This window comes from Podarcis cretensis (genome assembly GCF_951804945.1).
Source record: "Podarcis cretensis genome assembly, chromosome: 13".
NCBI lineage: Eukaryota > Metazoa > Chordata > Lepidosauria > Squamata > Lacertidae > Podarcis > Podarcis cretensis.
Window position 1 is genome coordinate 8,141,643 of NC_137182.1, and position 23,297 is coordinate 8,164,939.

The 23,297-nt window shown below is 42.6% G+C and overlaps 1 protein-coding gene across 7 annotated transcripts in view; it reads right to left on the bottom strand.

Annotated features, from left to right (window-relative positions):
- EPHA5 (EPH receptor A5) overlaps positions 1–23,297 on the bottom strand; it is a 258,320-nt gene that overhangs the window by 80,334 nt on the left and 154,689 nt on the right. For 4 of the 7 annotated variants that reach the window (XM_079949368.1, XM_079949366.1, XM_079949365.1 and 1 more), the window contains exon 5: positions 21,737–22,072. The exons of the other annotated variants lie outside the window; for them this stretch is intronic. In XM_079949368.1, coding sequence (XP_079805494.1) covers positions 21,737–22,072 — 336 coding nt within the window. The remainder of the gene's footprint in view (positions 1–21,736; positions 22,073–23,297) is intronic. 7 annotated transcript variants of the gene reach the window in all.

The window sequence follows — 23,297 nt, forward strand, 5'->3', positions numbered from 1 at the left end:
TTCGGCTTCCCAAAAACGTTTGCAAACCGTAACACTCACTTCCGGGCTTGCAGTGTTCAGGAGCCAAAACGTTTGAGTCGCAAGGCGTTCCAGAACCAAGGTACGACTGTACTAAAAATTGGACATATACACATACACACATACACACACATTTTTATTAATTTTTTTAACATATTAATTCCAACGTTCATACAGCTTAACTTCTCATCTTATACAATATTTTTGGACTTCCGTCAATGCCTCTGATGATTTTCCATTCCATGTCACTTCTTATGCATTTCTTAATTTTATATTACCTTTAATTGTCCTTAACTAATAGTTCACCTCATTGTCTTTTTTGCAATATTTCAAATAATTCACCGTGCAAAACTTCTTGCAAACCTACTAGCATAATCTGTTCATCACAATTACTTTTCAAATAGTCCGTAAATTTACTCCAGTCTTCTGAGCATCTCTGGTCCTGCAGGTTTCGAATCCTTCCTGAAAAGTTGACTTTTCAAGGGGATACTGAAGTCATACATTGAGCACAGCAACATAAATGAAGACTAGCAAAGTTTTCCAGTTGGATGAATTCTGCACAGAAAACTTAGTGGCTTGTGAACAATATTCCTAGTCACTGGTGAACTGTGTTTCAGTAGTTGGGGACGGATTCTACTTTACCCTGTGTTATGGAAACTATGCTCAGTTTCTGAAAGGTGTTCTGGGATGTGTGTGGTCTCTTCCCTGCATACGTTCCAGTGTCTGCTTTTCGCTCCCTGAGAAGCTTAATGCACTAAGATCAATAGGGCAGTTTTAGAAAGCAATCAATATTGCACTCAAAGAAATCTTTCTTTTCCTTTCTTTTCTTTTGCAAAAACACACACACCAAACAGCCTCTCCACCCCCCGCCCCAGGTTACTAATAAACAAACTTGCTCCAACAATTATATCTCATGCTGAAAGGTAAGGGGTGAATTTTGTTGCCTCTGATTTTGATGGTGTGTTCAGTAGTTTGGCTTTAATATTAGAATTCATCAAAGTGATTGAGTGGTGTATCACGGAAAGAGGCAGCGCTGGCACCAAAGGAAATTTCCCACACACTTTAAAATTGGCTCATGTAGCTGGTCTCAATTTAACAGCAGTCGAGCAAAAGGATGGAGAGCGCTGAAGCCATAGGCTGAGAGCCATTCTGAGCACAACACTAAGAAGGTGACATAGGAAACACAACTGACTTGCACTTCCTGTTCCCTGCGTTTCTCCCTCATGCCCCGAAAGGGAACTTAAAGGCTGCTAAGGTGCCAGAGGGAGACAGTGATTCCCTCTTTACTACAGGTGGGCTCAAGATATCTAGGGAAGAGCAAACCAGCTTCCCAGACCAGTTCTCAGAGGCTTTTGTTGGTCCTCAAACAAATATCCCACAATGGAGACATTCTTGCCGCAGGGGTCTTCACCAGTAGCTTTGCTCTCTGTCGCAGGCTGATGTTTCCAGTCTTTCACCCTACTAAACTAAGTGGAGACTGGTGTGAATAGATACAATGATGCAGGTTTTACTGTTTTAAGTTCTAATAAAATAGGAACAGTGCACACACAAAATCTGTTCCATCCTGAGATTGGAAAAATCTGATTTCTGACCAGCATTTCATCTGAGTTCAGCAGAGCCCTTTCTGAGGCTGGAGAGGAGAGGGTGTTGCGGGCAGGACCCTCCCACACTCGCGGGGGCTTCCCTTGCCCCCGCGAGAATTGGGGAATCCCTGGGCGTGCCTGCAACCCCGCTCGCCAATCGGCGGGCGAGGGGAGGCACGGCCTGGGCTACTTAAGGCCAGGCACGCCCAGGGACCGCCCTCTTTTCCCCTCACCCCAGCAGCTGAGCGGTTTTCCCATCCCACCCACCCTTAGGCTTAGCTAGAATTGGCCTTGCTATGGACTTCGGTTGGTCGCCGCAAGGGGCCTGGTAGGAATTTTTCCAAGTTGGCGCACTGCCTGCCTTTTGGTTTTTTCGCCTACCTCGTAGCAATCGTCACAACTTTCTCGGTATTGACGGTTTGGCATTGGCATGGGGCAAATTATAGGAAAAAGGAGGGGGGAAGGGAGCGCCATCACCTTCCCCCCAATGAGAAGGGGTAGTCCGGTAAAGGACTCCCGGGGGGGCGTGGCCTTGTCCGAAGCCTGGAGAGGTAGGGCCTCCGGCACGCCCCCGAGCGGTGACACCCGTGGGATCCTAGTTGGCGTACTTCAACAGGACTCCTGCGGTTTGTGTTCAACCCCTCCCGGTCACCATGCCGGGTAGTCGATAGAAGCCAATGCCTAAGGCCAATACCTTCAATTCCGTAATCAATAAAGTTGTGGCCTTTCACGCCCATTAACCTTAAAGCAATGTGTCCGTGTCTTCATTTCATCTGGGGGAGGAAACTTGCCACGCAAACGGAATACCAGAATCCTGGAACAATTACAGAGCAGAAATTGTCCATTTTCATTATTTCTAATGCGGCGCACATGTTGTTGGGCCGCTGGGCAAATTTCTACTGCTTTGGCATACAGAGTTTGATCTATGACCACTACTGTTTTACTGTTACAGTGTCTCAAATATAAATTCTTCTTTTTAAGCCCCACTCCCTGCCTTTTTCTAGAGCAAAGTCTGAAAAAACCTGGTTGGTCATTGTCTTCCAAGTGGTAAAGGTAAAGAGACCCATGACCATTTGGTCCAGTCGTGGCTGACTCTGGGGTTGCGGCGCTCATCTTGCTTTATTGGCTGAGGGAGCTGGTTTACAGCTTCCAGGTCATGTGGCCAACATGACTAAGCCTCTTCTGGCGAACCAGAGCAGCACAGAGAAACGCCGTTTACCTTCCTGCTGGAGTGGTACCTATTTATCTACTTGCACTTTGACGTGCTTTCAAACTGCTAGGTTAACAGCAGCAGGGACCGAACAACGGGAGCTCACCCCGTCACGGGGATTCGAACCGCCGACCTTCTGATCGGCAAGTCCTAGGCTCTGTGGTTTAATCCACAGCTCCACCCACGTCCCTTTCCTTCCAAGTAGTAATGATGGTCCAATTTTCAGGTCCTGGTTAATAGACTACTGATTGGTCAGCTTGACGTCAATACCAGGAAAGGTACTAGAACAGATCATTAAATGGTCAGGCTGTGAGCACTTAAAAAGGATGCTGTGATTCCTAAGACCCAGTATGGGCTTCTCAAAAACAAGTCATGTCAGACGAATCTCATTGCTTGTTTTAATAGAGTTGCAAGCTTGGTGGATCAGGGGAATGCTGTGGATGTATTATATCTTGATTTCAGTAAGGCTTTTGACAAACTCCCCTATGATAGATAGTCTTGTGGATAAGGTAGCTGTTAGGTGGATTTGTAGCTGGTTGACTAAACCCAAAGAGTACTCACTAATAGTTCCTTGTCAACTTGGGAAAAAAAATGACAAGTGGGGTGCCACAGGGTTCTGTCCTGGGCCTGCTGTTCAACATCTTTATAAACAACTTGGATGGAGGAATTGAGGGGATGCTCATCAAATCTGCAGATAACACCAAACTGGGAGGGGTAGCTAATGCCCCAGAAAATAGAATCGGGATTCAATATGACCTTAACAGATTGGACAGCCCAAACTAACAAAATGAATTTAAATAGGGACAAATGTAAGGTTCTAAGGCAGGAAGAATCAGATGCACAAATAAAAAGGGGGACACCCGGCTTGCCAGTAGTAAATGTGAAAATGATTGAGGAAGTCTTAGTAGACTTCCTTGGAAGGTAATGGATTCTCCTTCCTTGGAGGGTTTTAAGCAGAGGTTGGGTGGTTATCTGACATGGATGCTTTAGTTGAGATTCCTGCCTTGCAGGGGGTTGGACCAGATGACCCTCAGGGTCCCTTCAACTCCACAATTCCATGATTCTATGACTGTTAGTATTTTTGCAAGTTTTATTGCATTTTAGTCAACAGAAAATACATGAATAAGGTTAGTACTTTTGTGCCAAACGTTCAAGCAGTGGGGAAAGCTTGATAATATACAATCCGTTTTCCATAATACTATTTCACAGGCTGGTTAGTTATACAGCATAAATTGCTCTAGCAAATTTCCAATTCATTCTAAAAGAGTGAGGGTGAGGGACCAAATTATATTGCGGACCCCTACCAGCGGTTCAGTCTTGTGGGAAATAAACACACACCAAAAAGGAGAGAGAGAAAAGAAGACACTGAAGCTGATTCAATTATGGTCAGAAAGACTGTTTAGCAGATGCTTTAGCTGCAGATTTATCCAAGGGCTCTTAATACAGGGCATCTTGCTATAATTAGAGATCACTCTGCAAAATGTAATTAAATGTCTCAAACATCGGCAGCAATTGAATTATTCCCCCGCCCACCCAAATACTAAAATCTTTATGAAGATCTCCTCAAAGCTCAGTGTAATATGACCTAAAATATGAAATTCTGTACTTAATCTACATCAGAGTGATAGACACTATTCTCCAGACACTGGCCAAGGAGGGAGGGGAGGCAGAAATGGAGTTCACTGTAAACAAGCCAACACAATTGATAATTGATTATCTTCGACAGCACAAATGAGACCAGATCATTCACCAAAAATGCATGCACATTTTACTGTAACAGCCCTATCCTCAAGCAGTTCTATTTGCAGTCATCCACTGATAATGGGATTGTGCTCTAACACTTGGAAAACTGGAGTCAACGCCTGTAGTTCATGTCATGAGCTGCGTAAAAGTAGGACGGCCAACTCATGCAGCTCTGAAAATGAGTAAATGTATCACCCAAATGCTGTCTAGGTGCTAACTGTCAATGGGTAACATGAAGGCTACTCTGCTCTCCCATCTTTTGGTCTCACATCATTTTGGACTCACAGCTGTCCATGGAGGTCAATTCTGTGTCCAGGGCTGCTGTTTACCAGCTCCATCTGGTATGCAGACTGAGACCCTACCTGCCCGCAGACTGTCTCGCCAGAGTGGTGCATGCTCTGGTTATCTCTCGCTTGGACTACTGCAATGCGCTCTACGTGGGGCTACCTTTGAAGGTGACCCGGAAACTACAACTAATCCAGAATGCGGCAGCTAGACTGGTGACTGGGAGTGGCCGCTGAGACCACATAACATCGGTCTTGAAAGACCTACATTGGCTCCCAGTACATTTCCGAACACAATTCAAAGTGTTGGTGCTGATCTTTAAAGCCCTAAATGGCCTCGGCCCAGTATACCTGAAGGAGCGTCTCCACCTCCATCGTTCTGCCCGAAAACTGAGGTCCAGCTCTGAGGGCCTTCTGGCGGTTCCCTCATTGCGAGAAGCAAAGTTACAGGGAACGAGGCAGAGGGCCTTCTTAATAGTGGTGCCTGCCTTGTGGAACGCCCTCCCACCAGATGTCAAAGGGAAAAAAACAACTACCAGACTTTTAAGAGACATCTGAAGGCAGCCCTGTTTAGGGAAGATTTAATATCTGAAGGACTACTGTTTTTTAATATTCGGTTGGAAGCCGCCCGGAGTGGCTGAGGAAACCCAGCCAGATGGCTGGGGTATAAATAATAAATTGTTGTTGTTGTTGTTGTTTCATCTTTGAACTGGACTTGGACCAGACAGCCCATCAAACAGAGGAGTGCCCACTCTACTGAAAAGTCTTGAACTGACCTATCAACTCCAATGAAATGTCAATGGGATTTCTCTGGGCAAACTTGTTTAAGGGCTTCATCCCATAGTATAACAGAAAAACATGTGGTATTTCAGTGCAAACATCGTAAAGTTAGACTAGAAAGTCACAAGACTCTAAACTGACTACAAGCCAGCTACGAAAATGAACTTTTTAAACTTAAAGAACAAACAAAATCTTTAACCCTCCCAAGCCAGCTGGGTTGCTGTGGACTGACTGCAGCAGCTGTTCAGAATATAGGGAAAAAGCTCTTAGCAAACTTAAACCACTTCAAATTCCATGTACCCCTCAAGAATTATGGAATCAGTTGTCATTTGCACCCACTTCTCACTTTCTTAAAAATTGTGTTCAACTTATTAAGCTATCAGGGGTCTAATTTACCCTTACTGAAATGGATGGGGAAATGAAATTGCCAGACACTTAAGTTAATGGCAGTCCGTTTGATTCTTACAAGCTTTTCAATATAGTACTGGAGAAATAACAGCATTTTGGCTTTATCATAAATTCCATTATGCCATTTCAAGAGCACTTGAGTATATACCGGTATATTTTTTTCTGTTTTTGTAAAATAAATCTGTGTATGTGTATTTTTTTAAAAAATTACAAAGTACTCCAAGGGCATGTTAAACTCCAGGAGTAAACTTTTCCTAGCCTAGATGATTAATTCTGCTCCATTTTAGTTTTATTTTGACATAGATGTTCACACTCCCTGCAATCTTGCAACACTGATTACTTATTTCCTATTTGTTTGGAGAGACAGGTCGAGAAAGCCAATTACTTATTGCTGTATATCGATGTTCCATTATTGACTATGAGACCAGTATGTAACTGGTGCATTTTAGGTTTCAGTTTCTCCTTTTCTGCTTTTTTCTTCCTTCTTCCAGGGCATCTGGATAGGTAACTATGCCAATGAAGATTGCTTAATTTGTTCGCTGGATCATTTACTAAATCACATGCCACAGGTCTGTTTGCTTCTTAATGGTATAGGGACCAGTGTACATTATTTTTGTGTTAGTGGAATGTGGTTTCCACAAAATGTTAAACTGGAGTTATTTTGAAATCAAATTACATATTTTAAGGCTTTAAAGGGGGGCGGGGGCTGTTGGATCTCAACAGCAGGCTGATAGCATCAAGGCCTATGGTGGAATATATATAAGCCTTTTAAGAGACTTCCATAGAAAAGTTATTATTGGCAGACATTTCCATTAGGGTGACACAGAAGACATAGTTTGGTAAGGGTGGGTGGGTGTTGACATGTTGCATTGCATTCTGTGGAAGCCATTTTCCAGTATGGCTGCTGGTTGTTCACATGCACTACCTATCTCATAAACCATAGTACCAACATTCATAGGAATAGCTGTCAGACTATACTTTTAAAAGTAAAGGTAAAGGACCCCTGACAGCTAAGTCCAGTTGCAGATGACTCTGGGGTTGCTGCATTCATCTCATTTTACAGGACAAGGGAGCTGGCGTTTGTCCACAGACAGTTTTTCCAGGTCATGTGGCCAGCATGACTAAGCTGCTTCTGGTGAACCAGAGCAGCGAACGGAAACGCCGTTTACCTTCCCGTTGGAGCGGTACCTATTTATCTACTTGCACTTTGACACGCTTTCGAACTGCTAGGTTGGCAGGAGCAGGGACTGAGCAACGGGAGCTCACCCCATCACGGGAATTCAATATATGATTCCAAGTTTAGTAACAAGGGGAAAGACACATTTTAGGTGTTCAGAAAATAAGTTGGGTAAAATGAAATCAGAAATTGTTCATTAACAACAACAAAAACACAATGTCTGGCCTAAGAGTTATCTTTCACACAGTCAAGGTTTTGCAGGACTGTACAGGCAAGTACCTCTGTGCAAATCAAGTTCCTGATGCTTTTGTGGGAACTGAGATCTCTTTGCATCTGTGTGGTAGAGTCAGTAATGAATGGTTTGCATTATGTGAGGGATCTCTGTGGAATGGTAATCTTAGCTGAAACAATACGACCTATGAAACGGGATTCATTTTGGATGGCAATGGAAAGTAGTAAATATCTGGGTGTTCCTCATGCAGTTGGGCATTGGGGAATGCTATTCAGTGAAAGCAATTCTGTACAGGAACAGGGACATTTTTATGTGGTCCCTTTTCCATAATGAATGAACTAAAACATGGCTTTCATGAATTCTCAGAGACTTTCAAGAAGAAACCACAAATGTGTGCTCACTGGGAGCAGTTTTTGATCATTCGATGACAGCCTCATTCTTTCAGACAGAGAAGATCAGGGAAGGTCACCTTCAGAGAAGGCAAAGTATTATTCCACAATTACGGCAGCATTAGTTATAGAAGGTTACAATGAGGAAAAAATATACACTGAGAAAATAGGACAACATAAAGCTGATCACCATGGTATTTACAAAAAGTTTCAAGCCAGCCATTTTGTTCTGAAGCAGAACAAGGACTTTTCAATGCAGTTGCTCCTGACGTAAATTTGGAGCGAACAGTACAAAGATCCCAGAGGAGTAGTAAGGCCATAACTGGACAAACAAGATGGATTGAATTATGGTTCTCAATAGCAGCTGATCCATCATGAGGCTTCAGCTGTCTGCAACAACTTTTGGCAAGTCACAAATGCAGAAACTTGCCACTGTGAAACATTCTGAGATGACTGGGAATATACACCAAGAGTTGCACTTAAGAACAGCCTAGGCACAAAGGGGAAATCCTTACAATGTGTGGAATGTAGCCAAGCCACACAGTTTTGTCACAAAGCAAGAACTCCATACAGTTGCAGCTTTCAGGTTCTTGCATTGAAAACGACAGGGTGGTTAACAAAATTAACAACAACAACAACACATCGACTAAGTCAAGAAAGTGAAGCTACTCACTTTGACTTCATACATCTCATCATTCAATGAGCATATCAATAAAACTTCAAGCAAAACAGAAGGAAAAGACACATGTTAGGTGCTCAGAAAATAGCTGACATTGCAACAGAAGAGTTGAACAAACTGTTGACTGGCAGTAAATCAAACTTTAGAATGTCTGCTAGCAATTTCTGAAGTTTCTTCTGTTGCCAACAACACCCCCTCTCACTCTAGCTAAATGCATCCTGTTATCAGAACTGGCCTGACTACTCATTCACAAGCACACATCTCTGCTTCCAGCATGCATTGTTGATTTGATGCCTACAATTAGGAAGACAACAGGCAAGACATCACGTCAAGTTTGAATGACACGTTTGAAAGTGTGCGAAAGTATGGTACTCATATTTGTGAAATGCAGCAGATTGACTTCATATTTGATAGCTACATTGAAATCCCCCCGCCCCCCAAAGGGTGTGAAAGGCAGAGGAAGTCCGTGTCAATCCCACTAAAATTAGCGACCGCTGACTGTGACACCACCATTCCTATCCTATACAGCAGAAGGCTCATCTATCAGTACTAAAATTCATCACACTCTTTGCTGACTAAAGATAACCCTGTAGGGTTTACTAGACCATCACGGCAAGCATGTAACTGGTTAGAGCTATGGCACAGAATTCTAGGAAATTCTACGGCGGGAAAGCACATGTTAGCCAAGCTAAATCAGGTTGCTGGTTTAACTGGGAGTGAATTTTTGACACCTTCCATTTTTTTGTTCAGAACCAATTCTCCATTAACTATTGGTACACTGGAATGAAATTTAGTCTATACACTCAGAACATAATTTGAACACTAGCTTTAGCCCACCCACAGCTGTTTCCAGGTAGGAAGGAAAAAGGAAAGGTGCAAAATACATTTTTGTTTCCGCAAAAAGGGTTTATGAGGAACTTTAGAAGGATGTCTTAAAACTGGCATTCCAAACAATGGATGGATGGATGGATGGATGGAGATGATAGATAGAAATAGATGATAGATAGATAGATAGATAGATAGATAGATAGATAGATAGATAGATAGATGATAGATGATAGATGATAGATGATAGATGATAGATGATAGATGATAGATGATAGATGATAGATAGATAGATAGATGGATAGATATAGATGATAGATAGCAAGATAGATGATAGATAGATAGATGATAGATAGATAGATAGATGATAGATAGAGATAGATAGATGATAGATAGATTATAGATAGATAGATATAGATAGATATAGATAGATAGATATAGATATAGATAGATGATAGATAGATGATAGATATAGATAGATGATAGATAGATAGATGATAGATAGATAGATAGATAGATAGATAGATAGATAGATAGAGGATCCTAGAAAATGCTATGATGATGGAAGATCATAATGGCAAGTGATCATAGAAGGCTGAAACACTTTTGAAAAGCCACAACTAGCAGTCGCTGAAATACCTTTGGCACAAACATGCCATGTACAATCAGAGAAAAGGACTGAAGCATACCAGGCTTATTTCCTATTCAGAGCACCTGGGAACAAAAGAATACAAAGTCTGAACAACATTATGGAGTTCTCAACTTGACTGAGCAACGGAAAATACAAGGTGGCATGAAATGCAATCGACTGAGTTTGTTTGTGTGTTGAACGCAAAGCAAAGAGCTGGGAAGATTGCTAGGTACAGATTCACTGGGACATACATCTATCATCCTGTCAGTGCGGCCAGACACACCAAGAGGTCTCAGCTGCTTCTCAATTCTGAGGTTACTGAAGCAAGCTGAGCCTTCCAGACAGTCAAATATGGGGACCCACATTGCAGCAAAAAAAGGGCTTCATTCAAGAATACCTTGGGGAGCAAGGACGTTGAAATCCTGCATGCAGGGGAAAGCTTCAGAGACAAGGCTAACTGGACAAATATGCTAGAAGACAATCAGGCAGCGCACATGAGGCAATGAAGACTCACAAAATGGGCAGCAATATTAAGCAATCTACTGCAGAGGTAGAACAATAGCTAAGTTTGTACATCATTTGCCTTGCATACAGAGAATTCAGTTGGGAATAACTTCCCTCCCTGAGACACAGAGAACTGCCCAGTGATCAGAATAGCGAATGCTGCACTAGATGGATCAATAATCAAACTCACTATAAGGCATCTTTGATGTATGTTTAAACAGCTCATTTGCAAAGTAGGGTTTTCCTCCTTCTTACAAAAGGGTATTTAGGAGCCCATCCTTCAGTACAAATTTCTCAGACGACTGGAATCTTAATGTACTTATGAACACTATCGATTGGGGATGGTCTTACAATTATGTTTTAATGGCAAAGTTTAGGTTGCTCAAATCAATATGTGGCCTTGGATGTCTCCCTGCTCCTCCCAGTGGCATGCACGTTCTTCCCTGTCTATTCTTTTGATCACCCATTGAGTTCCCCTCCTCTTGTCCTCAGTTGACTGGCATGTAGAATTAGACAAAGGGACTAGATAATCATCCCACTTCCTCTTTTGGCATTTGACAAGGTGCCCCATGATATTCTTGTAAAGAAGCTGGTAAAATGCGGTCTTGACTATGCTACCACTCAGTGGATTTGTAACTGGCTGACTGACCGAACCCAAAGGGTGCTCATCAATGGTTCCTCTTCATCCTGGAGAAGAGTGACTAGTGGGGTGCCACAAGGTTCTGTCTTGGGCCCGGTCTTATTCAACATCTTTATCAACGACTTGGATGATGGACTCAAGGGCATCCTCATCAAATTTGCAGATGACACCAAACTGGGAGGGGTGGCTAGCACCCCAGAGGACAGGATCACACTTCAAAACGACCTTGACAGATTAGAGAACTGGGCCAAAAAAACAAGATGAATTTTAACAGGGAGAAATGTAAAGTATTGCACTTGGGCAAAAAAAAATGAGAGGCACAAATACAAGATGGGTGACACCTGGCTTGAGAGCAGTACATGTGAAAAGGATCTAGGAGTCTTGGTTGACCACAAACTTGACATGAGCCAACAGTGTGACGCGGCAGCTAAAAAAGCCAATGCAATTCTGGGCTGCATCAATAGGAGTATAGCATCTAGATCAAGGGAAGTAATAGTGCCACTGTATTCTGCTCTGGTCAGACCTCACCTGGAGTACTGTGTCCAGTTCTGGGCACCACAGTTCAAGAAGGACACTGACAAACTGGAACGTGTCCAGAGGAGGGCAACCAAAATGGACAAAGGCCTGGAAACGATGCCTTATGAGGAACGGCTAAGGGAGCTGGGCATGTTTAGCCTGGAGAAGAGGAGGTTAAGGGGTGATATGATAGCCATGTTCAAATATATAAAAGGATGTCACATAGAGGAGGGAGAAAGGTTGTTTTCTGCTGCTCCAGAGAAGCGGACACGGAGCAATGGCTCCAAACTACAAGAAAGAAGATTCCACCTAAACATTAGGAAGAACTTCCTGACAGTAAGAGCTGTTCGACAGTGGAATTTGCTGCCAAGGAGTGTGGTGGAGTCTCCTTCTTTGGAGGTCTTTAAGCAGAGGCTAGACAACCATATGTCAGGAGTGCTCTGATGGTGTTTCCTGCTTGGCAGGGGGTTGGACTCGATGGCCCTTGTGGTCTCTTCCAATTCTATGATTCTATGATTCTATGATTCTATGATTCTTATAAGTTTCCCTCCCTGGGATCCCTAAGGCTCTTTATCATCTGGCTCCCTGGCTATGGCTATTGCATCGCTACCCCTTACATCCCTATCTATCTTTTTGTTGTGCCCCCACCCCAAAATATAAGCACTCACCCACTGCCAGCTGGAGTGACTCTGCGTTCCAGGGCACCCTTTGTAACATTAGGACAACTCAGCAGGTAAAGGCTTGGCTATCGCCACCAGAAAATCACTTGGCACGCTACCATCGTCCAAAAAGTTGAACCAGTGGTTCCCAAACACTGTGTTACCATGACTGACAATAAGACTGTTGTGTTCTCTGTTTTGTCATTCAATGCTTCACACCTTTTTAAGCCTAGGGGTCTGTTATGCTGACGCCACAATGATATGTCCTCAAAAGAAGTACCAGGATCAATAGTAGAGAAAGATCTACAGTAAATAAGGCAAGAGAAGCCAAAACTGTCAGGGATATATATATATATATATCTCAACACTGGTGAATTAAATGGTAGATTTTCTGGCAAAATCAGCCTTCTGAAAACATAAAAGGAAATATCTTGGCAGGCTTAGCAAGTTATGAACATTATTTCTTATATTTTTATGTTTACACTCAAACCACTTCAGTCCAATGGCGCTCACTTTGTGATCGGTTTGCTGATGCTGGTGAAAGTTAGCGCTAAGAATACAAAAGAATGAAGTGTGTCAAATTATCATGCCTTTCTACAGGAAACAGGGCTCAAAAGTACTGAATACATAGGTTTGGATTCAGTCCTAGTTACACACAGAGTGATCCTCTGAAATTAATGGGGCATGAGTCATTACTAACTTAATTTGATTTTGTGGGTCTACTCTAAGTATGACTGCATCCAACCCATTAAATCAACCTGCCCAACTGTATAAAAGGGACTTGGGCAACAGAATAACCATTGCTAAATTTCCTGGGCTCCTAGCTCTTCATTTAATGCCCATACATATTGTGCATTGCTAGATATCTAAGGATTGTTTAAAGCTTGCTAACCAACTAAGAGAAACCAATTACCAACAAGGGAGTTATAAATAAAACCATAAAGTATTCATCTGATCCATAATTCATTGGTAACAGACATTCTGCCATCTGGAGTGGGGATGAACTTGCATCTCAAGCGTCAGATGGCTTGTGATGAAAATTTGACATGCAAAAATGGGTGTTGATGTTGCAAATGATTTCATGTGATATCTTATTTCTGATGTTTTTTTTTAAAAAAAACATTATTGGCTGCATGTGGGATTAACTTCCATGTTTTCCATTGGCAGTTTTGCTTTTCAAAGGAAAGCACATAAACAATAGAAATGTTTTCGAAGTTGCAATATTTTGCATTTAAGAAAAGGAAGGAAATGATGGCAAATTGTGGTGTGCACACTTGTAAAAATTTCCACGGAAACTCATAGAATCATTGAGTTAGAAGGGAACCTTGAGCATTATCTAGTCTAACCCCCTCAATGCAGGAATATGAAGCTCTCCCATATGGGAACTGAACCTTTAACCAGATCAGCACCACACTCTAAGCAAGTCAACTATCCAGTTGTCTAGGATGCTTTTTAAATTATGCTTTATGGACAAGATTCTATGAACAGGGTAACTGGTTTCACATCCTGAAGGTGGGTTTAGGTTTGTGTTTCTCAGGCAGCAGCATTGCAAACTGTTTTGAGAGGCTCCCTTACCAAAATCTATTTGTGATACAGCACAGATATCTCATGTACCATGAAAGAAAAGCATATACAAGCTAGTAGAGATATGTAGAACTGAATATTTGGATCCTAGCCTTTGTAGTTTTATTTTTTTTCCATTTATGAACAAGTGAAGCTTATTTATTATCCCATAATATATTTGTGCATCTTTGAGGTGCCCCAAGACTAATTAAAATTTCTTTATAAAAATCATTTTTATTTGATTTTACAGCTATAAATTTATAACAAAACCACACACATATCCATATAAAGAGATTTCTCTGAATCTCTAGACTCCCCCCCCCATGGGTCCTATTGTCAACATTTTCAACTGCATATTATTTCATAATCTATATTTTATATCTATCCATATTGTCCATAGTATTTGTTACATTACAAGTGAGATTAAAATCCTGCTCATGTTTTCATCTGCATCTATTTAAAATTTCTTCATGGCCTTTCCAAGGTTTGTTCCAAGCAACGTGCAACAAAACAAAACTAAAACATTTCCGTGGGGGGTACACCAAAGTGCAGGTTCTCCCTTGTAATAAAACACAATGCAGAATTAAAAGCTGCAACATGCTGGCACAAAACAGCACTTAGTTCTTTTCATTCTCAAGCCTCACTAGATATCACTATATAATGCAAGGCATCTACACTTTTAAAATATCCTGTGCATTTCAGCAGGGGTGCTTTTCCTGATTGAATTCAGTTGTTGGTGTGGTCTTTTCCCTGTCTGGTGGTAGTGGGAAGGGAAAGGTGTGTGTTTATCATTTTGTGTGGTGAGCAGATTATAGCCCTCCATGTGGCTCCACAGAGCACTTGGAACAACCTTGAAATACTAAGTTGCTGCCAAAGAGGATGGCCACTCCTACACTGTCAAAAAATGAGGAATTGTATCACTCCCTTAGGGACACGAAGGGCTTGCCGATCAGAAGGTTGGAGGTTCGAATCCCCACAACGAGGTGAGCTCCTGTTGCTCTGTCCCACCTCCTGCCAACCTAGCAGTTCGAAAGCACGTCAAAGTGCAAGTAGATAAATAGGTACCGCTCCAGCGGGAAGGTAAACAGCGTTTCCATACACTGCTCTGCTTTCGCCAAAAGCGGCTTAGTCATGCTGGCCGCATGACCTGGAAAAACTGTCTGTGGACAAACGCCGGTTCCCTCGGCCAGTAAAGCGAGACGAGCACCACAACCCCAGAGTCGTCTGCGACTGGACTTAACTGTCAGAGGTCCTTTACCTTTTTAACACTCCCTTTGCCCCCCCCCCAAAAAAAAATATAAATGAGGAAAAAAGGGGCAAATGAGAACACAGATATATACAAATTGAAGACTGAAATGTGACTCAAAAGATCGTCTATGCTAATTTATTTGTACAATAAATTTGTAAACCAGGTCAAGACTTGCCAAAAGAGTGGAATAAGCTATTTATGTATGCCACAACAGTGGCTAGGATATTACTAGCCCCAAAATGGAAAGATGACAAGGCACCAACGAAAGAAGAATGGCAAGCAAAATGGATGGAATCTGCTGAAATGGCGAAGCTCACGAGAAAACTTAGAGATAAGGACAAAAGAGACTTTTAAAAAGATTGGGAATCGTTTATGATGTATATATAGAAACATTGTAAAGAAGTGGATGCAACAGCAGGGTTTGAGTAAACACTTAAAATTATGAAAACAAGCAAAAAAGTTAAGGTGCAATTATTGGGAAAACAACATAGATGTAATTGAAAAGATATGGTATAAAAAGGATAAAAATATAAGAACAGTTAATGAAAAGACTACATTAATTTCATTACCTGGCATATAGGACACCGTTACGAGTCCCTTCTGAATACGTTCCCTAGCATGTTGCAACTTCAATTGCAAGTGCTTCGTGCTTTGCTAAATTCTGAAGGTTGTAAGCAAAGCACGAAGCACTTGCAATTGAAGTTGCAACATGCTAGGGAACGTATTCAGAAGGGACTCGTAACGGTGTCCTATATGCCAGGTAATGAAATTCCTGCTGATGTATTGTCCAAGATTGTGTCAAGGGATCAACACTGTACCTATGTGCAGAAGTTGGGTTTGTACTGATATTGTACGAACACGCTGCCCAGTGATGTTCACAGAAAGGGGGAGGATGTTGGTTTCTGCACTCTTCACTGTGCAGCGAAGTGCTTGTCACAAGACAATGTTTACATTCCACAGTCAGAGTTGCTGTTGGAGTTTCTCACGGGAATGGGAGACTGGATGTGACGTACACTGGTTTCCTGTTTTTCTCAGTTCTCTCGGTGCTTCCGAAGAGAGAAGAGTTGCTTCTCTGCTCTCGCAGAAGCAAGATGCATGTATCAGCTTTGAAGTGTAAATAAAGTAATGTAAAGTATGTGGCACGTACTGCTCATCCTTCCGCTGTGCACAGGACTCTGCAAAAACAATTCTCCATCATCTTCTGGTACCCGGCTCAACACTTGAGCCAATGGTGACCCCTGATGGCAGAACCTTTGTTTCTGGCTCAGAAGGATGCCACAATGGACAGAAGCTAAAACCCTACCCAGGACATCTTAATCTGTATCTATGGATGGGCTATAGGGCTGAGCGAGCCAGTCCTGATTCCTCTGCCCTTGATCTCTCCACAACTAGGGACCCAGTTGCAGGGATGATTGTAACCATGTTCAGCCATCCCAAGCCGGAATTAAGATTGCCGGAAGAAATATCAACAACCTCAGATATGCAGATGACACAACCTTGATGGCAGAAAGTGAGGAGGAATTAAAGAACTTTTTAATGAGGGTGAAAGAGGAGAGTGCAAAATATGGTCTGAAGCTCAACATCAAAAAAACTAAGATCTTGGCCACTGGGCCCATCACTTCCTGGCAAATAGAAGGGGAAGAAATGGAGGCAGTGAGAGATTTTACCTTCTTGGGCTCCATGATCACTGCAGATGGTGACAGCAGTCACAAAATTAAAAGCCTGCTTCTTGGGAGAAAAGTGATGACAAACCTAGACAGCATCTTAAAAAGCAGAGACATCACCTTGCCAACAAAGGTCCGTATAGTTAAAGCTATGGTTTTCCCAGTAGTGGTGTATGGAAGTGAGAGCTGGACCATAAAGAAGGCTGATCGCCGAAGAATGGATATTTTTGAATTATGGTGCTGGAAGAGACTCTTGAGAGTCCCATGGACTGCAGGAAGATCAAACCTATCCATTCTGAAGGAAATCAGCCCTGAGTGCTCACTGGAAGGACAGATCCTGAAGCTGAGGCTCCAATACTTTGGCCACCTCATGAGAAGAGAAGACTCTCTGGAAAAGACCCTGATGTTGGGAAAGATGGAGGGCACAAGGAGAAGGGGACGACAGAGGACGAGATGGTTGGACAGTGTTCTCGAAGCTACCAGCATGAGTTTGACCAAACTGCGGGAGGCAGTGGAAGACAGGAGTGCCTGGTGTGCTCTGGTCCACGGGGTCATGAAGAGTCGGACAAGTCTTAACGACTAAACAACAACAACCAGCAATTCTACTTCAGGCTGCCTGTCTGCTCAACACAAGGAAGATAATGGTGGAGGGGCTGGGGCTGTTGTTCAAGGGGCCCAAAATTGACCGTTTGGGTCCCTTCCAACTCTACAATTCTATGAGCATGTGAATATGGCTTGTTTCTCTGATTTCACACAAGCCCAGGGAATTGGTGTTGGATGCGGAAGCTGACACTGTGAGAATCTCAATTCTTTCTTTTAAAGCTGATCGATGGAAACATAGGCTTAAACTTCATGGGTAAGCTCCAGTGAAATGCCAGGCATCTGAGGTGTAGCTGAATAAGGTTATTGGTGAGCAAGAATGGGGATTCACACTTGGGTGCAGGAGTAAAGGGTTAGTAGATTATTATTTTTAAAGCTGACTTTAAAAGCTGAGGTTTTTGCTTTAACAATCACATGGCATCCAAATCTTGTGAATTAAATAAAAAATAATTCAAGGAAAGATGGTACATGATGTATTTAAATAAACTGAAAAACCCTCAGCAGAAATATGTAAAGGTTTGCTTATGTTACATGTTACATCAATTGCAGAATCCACATTTTCTTGGCACATGAATTTATTGGACTCTGAACACCCCTTTCTAGTCTTACTTTTCACAGTGCTACTAAATGGACACAACAATTTGAATAATGTACAGAGAACCATAGATTAGTCATTAAATTGATCAACTTTTCACAATAAAGCCGTTCATGGATTCTATCATCTGATCTTCTACTGCTAGCTATTCAAATATATGATCCAGCTTATTGTTATATTTTTCAGTCTGGAAAATGATCCAGTTGTTTTCTTGTTGCAATTGGGTTCCTAGATGCTTCACATACTCCTTACAGTCAAAAATGAATATTAAGAAAGCAAGACATATTAAAGGTGCCAGTTATACAAAAGAAAAAAGAGGGGGGAGACATAAATTATTTGAGGAAAAGGCAAAGTTTTCAGGAAATATTTCCTGCAAGAACCAAAAACAAATTTATACCAAAAGTTACACTTGCGATGTACATCTGGAGAGGCCAGAATCTTAATGCATGAGCCGTTTGTAAATTCTGAAATTCACAAGAATTTTCTTGGGCTTGACATGGTAAAGTAGTGCCCCATCTGCGGTGCTGGCTAGCAAATTTTTTGTCAACACCAATGAGTCTGCCAGACCAATACCATGGCATATGGTCTGAATTTCCAGGCACAGCATTTCTTATTGCCAATATAAAATAGATGTCTTTGTCCTGAGAAATGTCTTCTACCAAACCTTGGTACACCCAGCTTCTACACAAAAGGGGCAAGTTGTCTGATGGTACCACCATTTTTTAGAAACTCTTCACATTGGTATATCTAACTATATCTGCAAAGCTTAGGGTGGTGTACTTTGTATATCATTCCACCTTACTCTCAGAAAAACAATGGGATGTAGGCTAGTCTGAGGGGAAAGCGACATGAACATGACCATCTGCTGAGCTTCAAAGACTCATAGAGTTGAAAAGTATCTCAAAAGTCATCTAGTTCAATCCCCTGCTGGTGCAGACACCCACCGCTAGGCAGCCTCTGCTTTAAAAACCTCTCACAAAGGAAAGTCCGCCATTTTCTGAGGCAGTCTGTTTTTTTATCAGATAACTCAAACTCTTCCAAATCCTTTTTCTTGTAACTAAAACCCACTGATTTTGTTTTCTGGAGCAAGAGAAAACAGACTAGCACCACCATCTAGGTGGTCATTCAAACATTTGAACATTCAAACATTTGAAGATGGCTATCATATCTTCTCTTAATTGTCTCTTCTCCAGGCTAAACATATCTTCAACCTTTCCTCACAGGACTTGGTCTCCAGAGTCCCCACTATCTTTGTCGCCCCTCCTCTGGACACCTGCTAGTTTGCAAGTATCTTTCTTGAACTGGGGTGCTCAGCACTTGACACAGTATTCTAGGGAAGATCTGACCAAAAACAGAATAGTGCTTACCTGACATCTACCTGGTTGTCTGAGGAACCCAACTCCTCTCAGCAGTCCCCATGCCAAGTTCTCCCTTTCTCACTGTACGTTTCATCACATTTACTAAGGTGTCTTTTTGCATTTGCCCACTGGTTTCTGCTGACAGGGGTGCGGTGAGGGGGGAATGACATGCGTAGAACTTAGAGCCAGCCCAGCCATTGGGCAAGGTGAGGCTGCTGCCTCAGGCTGAAGACAAACACACACCCGGTGGGAACACTGTGGGCATCTTGCCTCCACCTCCAATTTGAGGTAAGATTGCATCCATTTGGGGTGAGCTCTCACCCCAAATGGGCACGATCTTGCCTGAAACTGGTACCAATGGTGGCAGCACTTCTCTGCCAGTGGCAGATGTGATGGTGGCAGAGCAGGTGGTAGCAGCAGCAGAGGCAACAACAGGGCAGGATGGCAGTTTCCGTGTCACCTCAAGTGGTGAAACAGGATGCGCTGCCCCAGCAGATCTGAGCAAACATTACTTGGAGAGGGAAAGAACTCCAGAAAAGGCTGTCATTTTCCAGAGCAGTTCTGTGTTTAATGTCACCTGTAGTCCTGTCCTAACACTATCTACTAAAGGTAAAGGTAAAGGGACCCCTGACCATTAGGTCCAGTCGTGGCCGACTCTGGGGTTGCGGTGCTCATCTCACTTTATTGGCCGAGGGAGCCGGCGTACAGCTTCTGGGTCATGTGGCCAGCATGACTAAGTCTATGACTATTTCTGCGTTAGCGGAGTCTGTAGCCTGAAGCTTATGTAACCCGAAGCGTATGTAACCCGAGGTACCGCTGTTCTGTAATGGACATTCATCAGCTATAAACAAGAGAAATCTTACTGACTATATTTATTGCGAAGAAGTTGGCAATCATTCTGCACTGAATGAAAAGGATTGTTTGCAAAAACAACAAAATATTATAATTCTTTGCGAACAGTTGCAATAGTCCCAGGTATACTGCCCTTGATTTTAATACGAAGGGAAGTGTTCTAAAGCTACTGTGTGGTTTTATGGACTTAAAAGAGAGCTAAATCAGAGTAAGGAGCCAGTAAATTCTTCTCCGACAAGTTTGGGCCATTTGTTCAAAGGCCATACTGGAAGTCCAAGTAACCATAACTAAACAACAGATTTTTATGACCTTCAATAAAATATACTGCATTTTACTACCAAACTACAGTTTGGGGCCATGTTGCCCCATTCCACAACATTCTTGTTCTAAAAATTGGATTGAACAAAACCACACCAGCCCTTGAATATTGAGGCACTCTGATCAGAAATCTGATCTTAGCTATCAAACATAATTTGGATTTCTTTCAACCTACTCCCTTTTACCATCATGTTTTCAGTAACGAAATCTGAATGCAGAGATATTCCAGCAGAGCAACTTCTGGCAGCAGCGCTGTCCTGAAAATTGTTGCCACATACGTCACACGACATGGACTTAGAGCAAAAAAAAAGTTGTCTGATGGATTTTTGTGTCCTTTCCTTATGCAAGAACCTTGAATTGTAAGGAAAAGTATCTCCACTTGCACAACAGCACATCTGGATTAAAGCCTTCATTAAAAAAGTGGGGGGAGTGACCCATCAATGTAATTTCTGTAGCAATATAGCAAAAAAATGAAAAACCCTAAAGAAGTGCTTCCCTGACTTTTCCCTGCCATGGAGAATTGCTGATGTCCTTGGAGGAGCACTTAGTTATTTTTCAACCTGTTGCAGAACCATAATTCCATATAATTCAAACTGTAATACAATAGAAGGGCAGCATAAGAAATAACACAAACATTAAAATAACATTAAAAATCAGCATGACGATTCAACGTGATGGATGTGTCATCTTCCTTTCTTCAACTGCAAATCCACAGACAAACCAAGAACCACCTGACTGAACCTTCTGGACCACTGATGGTCCACAGACCACACTCTAGAAAATGCTGCCCTCAAGCCATCATGCTTGGTCTTCTGCTAGGAGCTTGCAAATGTATTCTTGGTGCCAAATCTACACTTTAAAAAGTCCCTATCTTTCCTTCTTTTTCAAACAATCTTTTAAAAGTGCAAACTACGGCTTTAAAGGCTGTTGAAAAGCATCTTAGCCACATCTAGATTTTAACCAACAAGGGAAAATGGCTGCATTTATGACTGATTTGACAGTGGATGAGAAATACTCTGCACAAGTAACTCCATGGTCTATTAAACGGGCCCCTGAGAGGAAACATTTCTTATATTGTATGGCTTAGTAATTTATGTGATGTAACCAGAGAAAAACAAAAAAAAAAAAAGGAAGGAAACGCAAGTTCATTATCAAAAGCCAAGCTCGGCGATTTCAAGCTGTGCTCAACCCGCCGTGTTCCACGCTTGGCAAACCCACCCACAGAACCTAATTATCCCATTGCGAAACTTTGCACTTACCTGCCTGGTTTGTGGTTACATTGACTGACACAAATTGCCTCGCAGCCGGACTCTGGTCGGACACACCATTCAGTGCCTCAATTTCAAAGGTATAGTTTGTGTGGGCAAGCAGGTCCACCATCATCACAGAGGTGTTTCTCAGGCCGCTTTGTTGTGGGAGGTACCTGACATGCCCACCACACTCCTCACAGAGACCCGAGTGCCAGTTGCACTTCTTGCATGCAATATAATAAGACACATCTTTCCTTCCACCAGTATCAGCAGGAGGAATCCATTCCAGAAAGACACTAGTCTCGTTAACATTTGAGATGGCACTCCGGGGAGCAGAGGGGGGTCCTGGCATGTAAAGTGAGAAAAACACATGGTAAGAATCAGATTCAAAGTCCCTCCCAACCCATTTGCTTAGATACTGTCTATGGGATTGGAAAAACTCTAACCAACCCAGCTCTTTAGAAGGCATTAAGAGTTGGTGGGTTCCATCCGGGGCCGGCCCACCCATGAGGAAAGGAGAGGTGACTGTCTCGGGCGGCAGGTTCCACAGAACAGCAGATCCAGCCTCCACGGATTGCATATTCCAATGCCAGTGTCGTGGTAGCAGCAATAGGTGTGGCATGCTCATTGTGGGCCTGATCTGCTGTTTCCACGGCGGTCCCTCTCATTTCCCCTCTAAAGTGACATCTTGGCAAATAGGAGACACTGCTGGCCTCCTCTCCCCCTTGTTTGCAATGTAGACCTTCACTCCCCCTTTGTTCCCAATGCAGATCATCATTCCCTCCTTGTTCCTGATACAGATCTTCAACCACCATTCTTCCCTGGAAGGGTAGGGAGTCAGGTCACCATTTTGTGGCTTGCCTCAGGTGCCAAAATGTCTTCAACTGGCCCTGGCTCCATCTCACAGAGGCCACAGAATGAAAACCCCACTCAGGGCATAAAGCAGAACCGGGATGTTGTCTGGTTAGACTTTTCAGTAGAGAAGCATGAAATCCATGTTATATCAGCCAGCCAGCCATCAGGCATTTTTCAACCTGATGTTCTCCAGTAGTTTGGACTATATCTCCCATCAGTCCCAGCCAGCATGGCCAACTAGCTGGGGCTGATGGGAGTCTTTTAGTTAAAAACTTCTAGAGGGTACAAAACCGGAGAAGACTTGTCTAAGATTATCTTGGTGGGTGTTCCACTAAGCTGCTTTACATTTTCGAATAATGAGTGCACAGTCAGATTCTCTCAGTGGTGAAGGCATAACCAAACTGTGTTGAAGTTATCCTGAGAATGGATTCTTGCTTATCTCAACAAAACAAGTGACATGCCGGAGTCTTTGTAAGAATCCTCGCAACCAACAGGCAGCAGAACTATCTCAGCAGCCTGACACTGGAATGCAGCCCACCCCTGCTTTATATATTTGCCATAAATATATAATTAATTCTCACCACTGTTTGTTAGAAATATCAGAGCAGCATGCAGCAATTATCTATGAAACCATCCGTTTAAACAAAAATTGAAAAAGTTAAAATCAGAAATCAGCTAGCAATGGTGGAAAGATGTGTTCTTCACTGCCTGAATA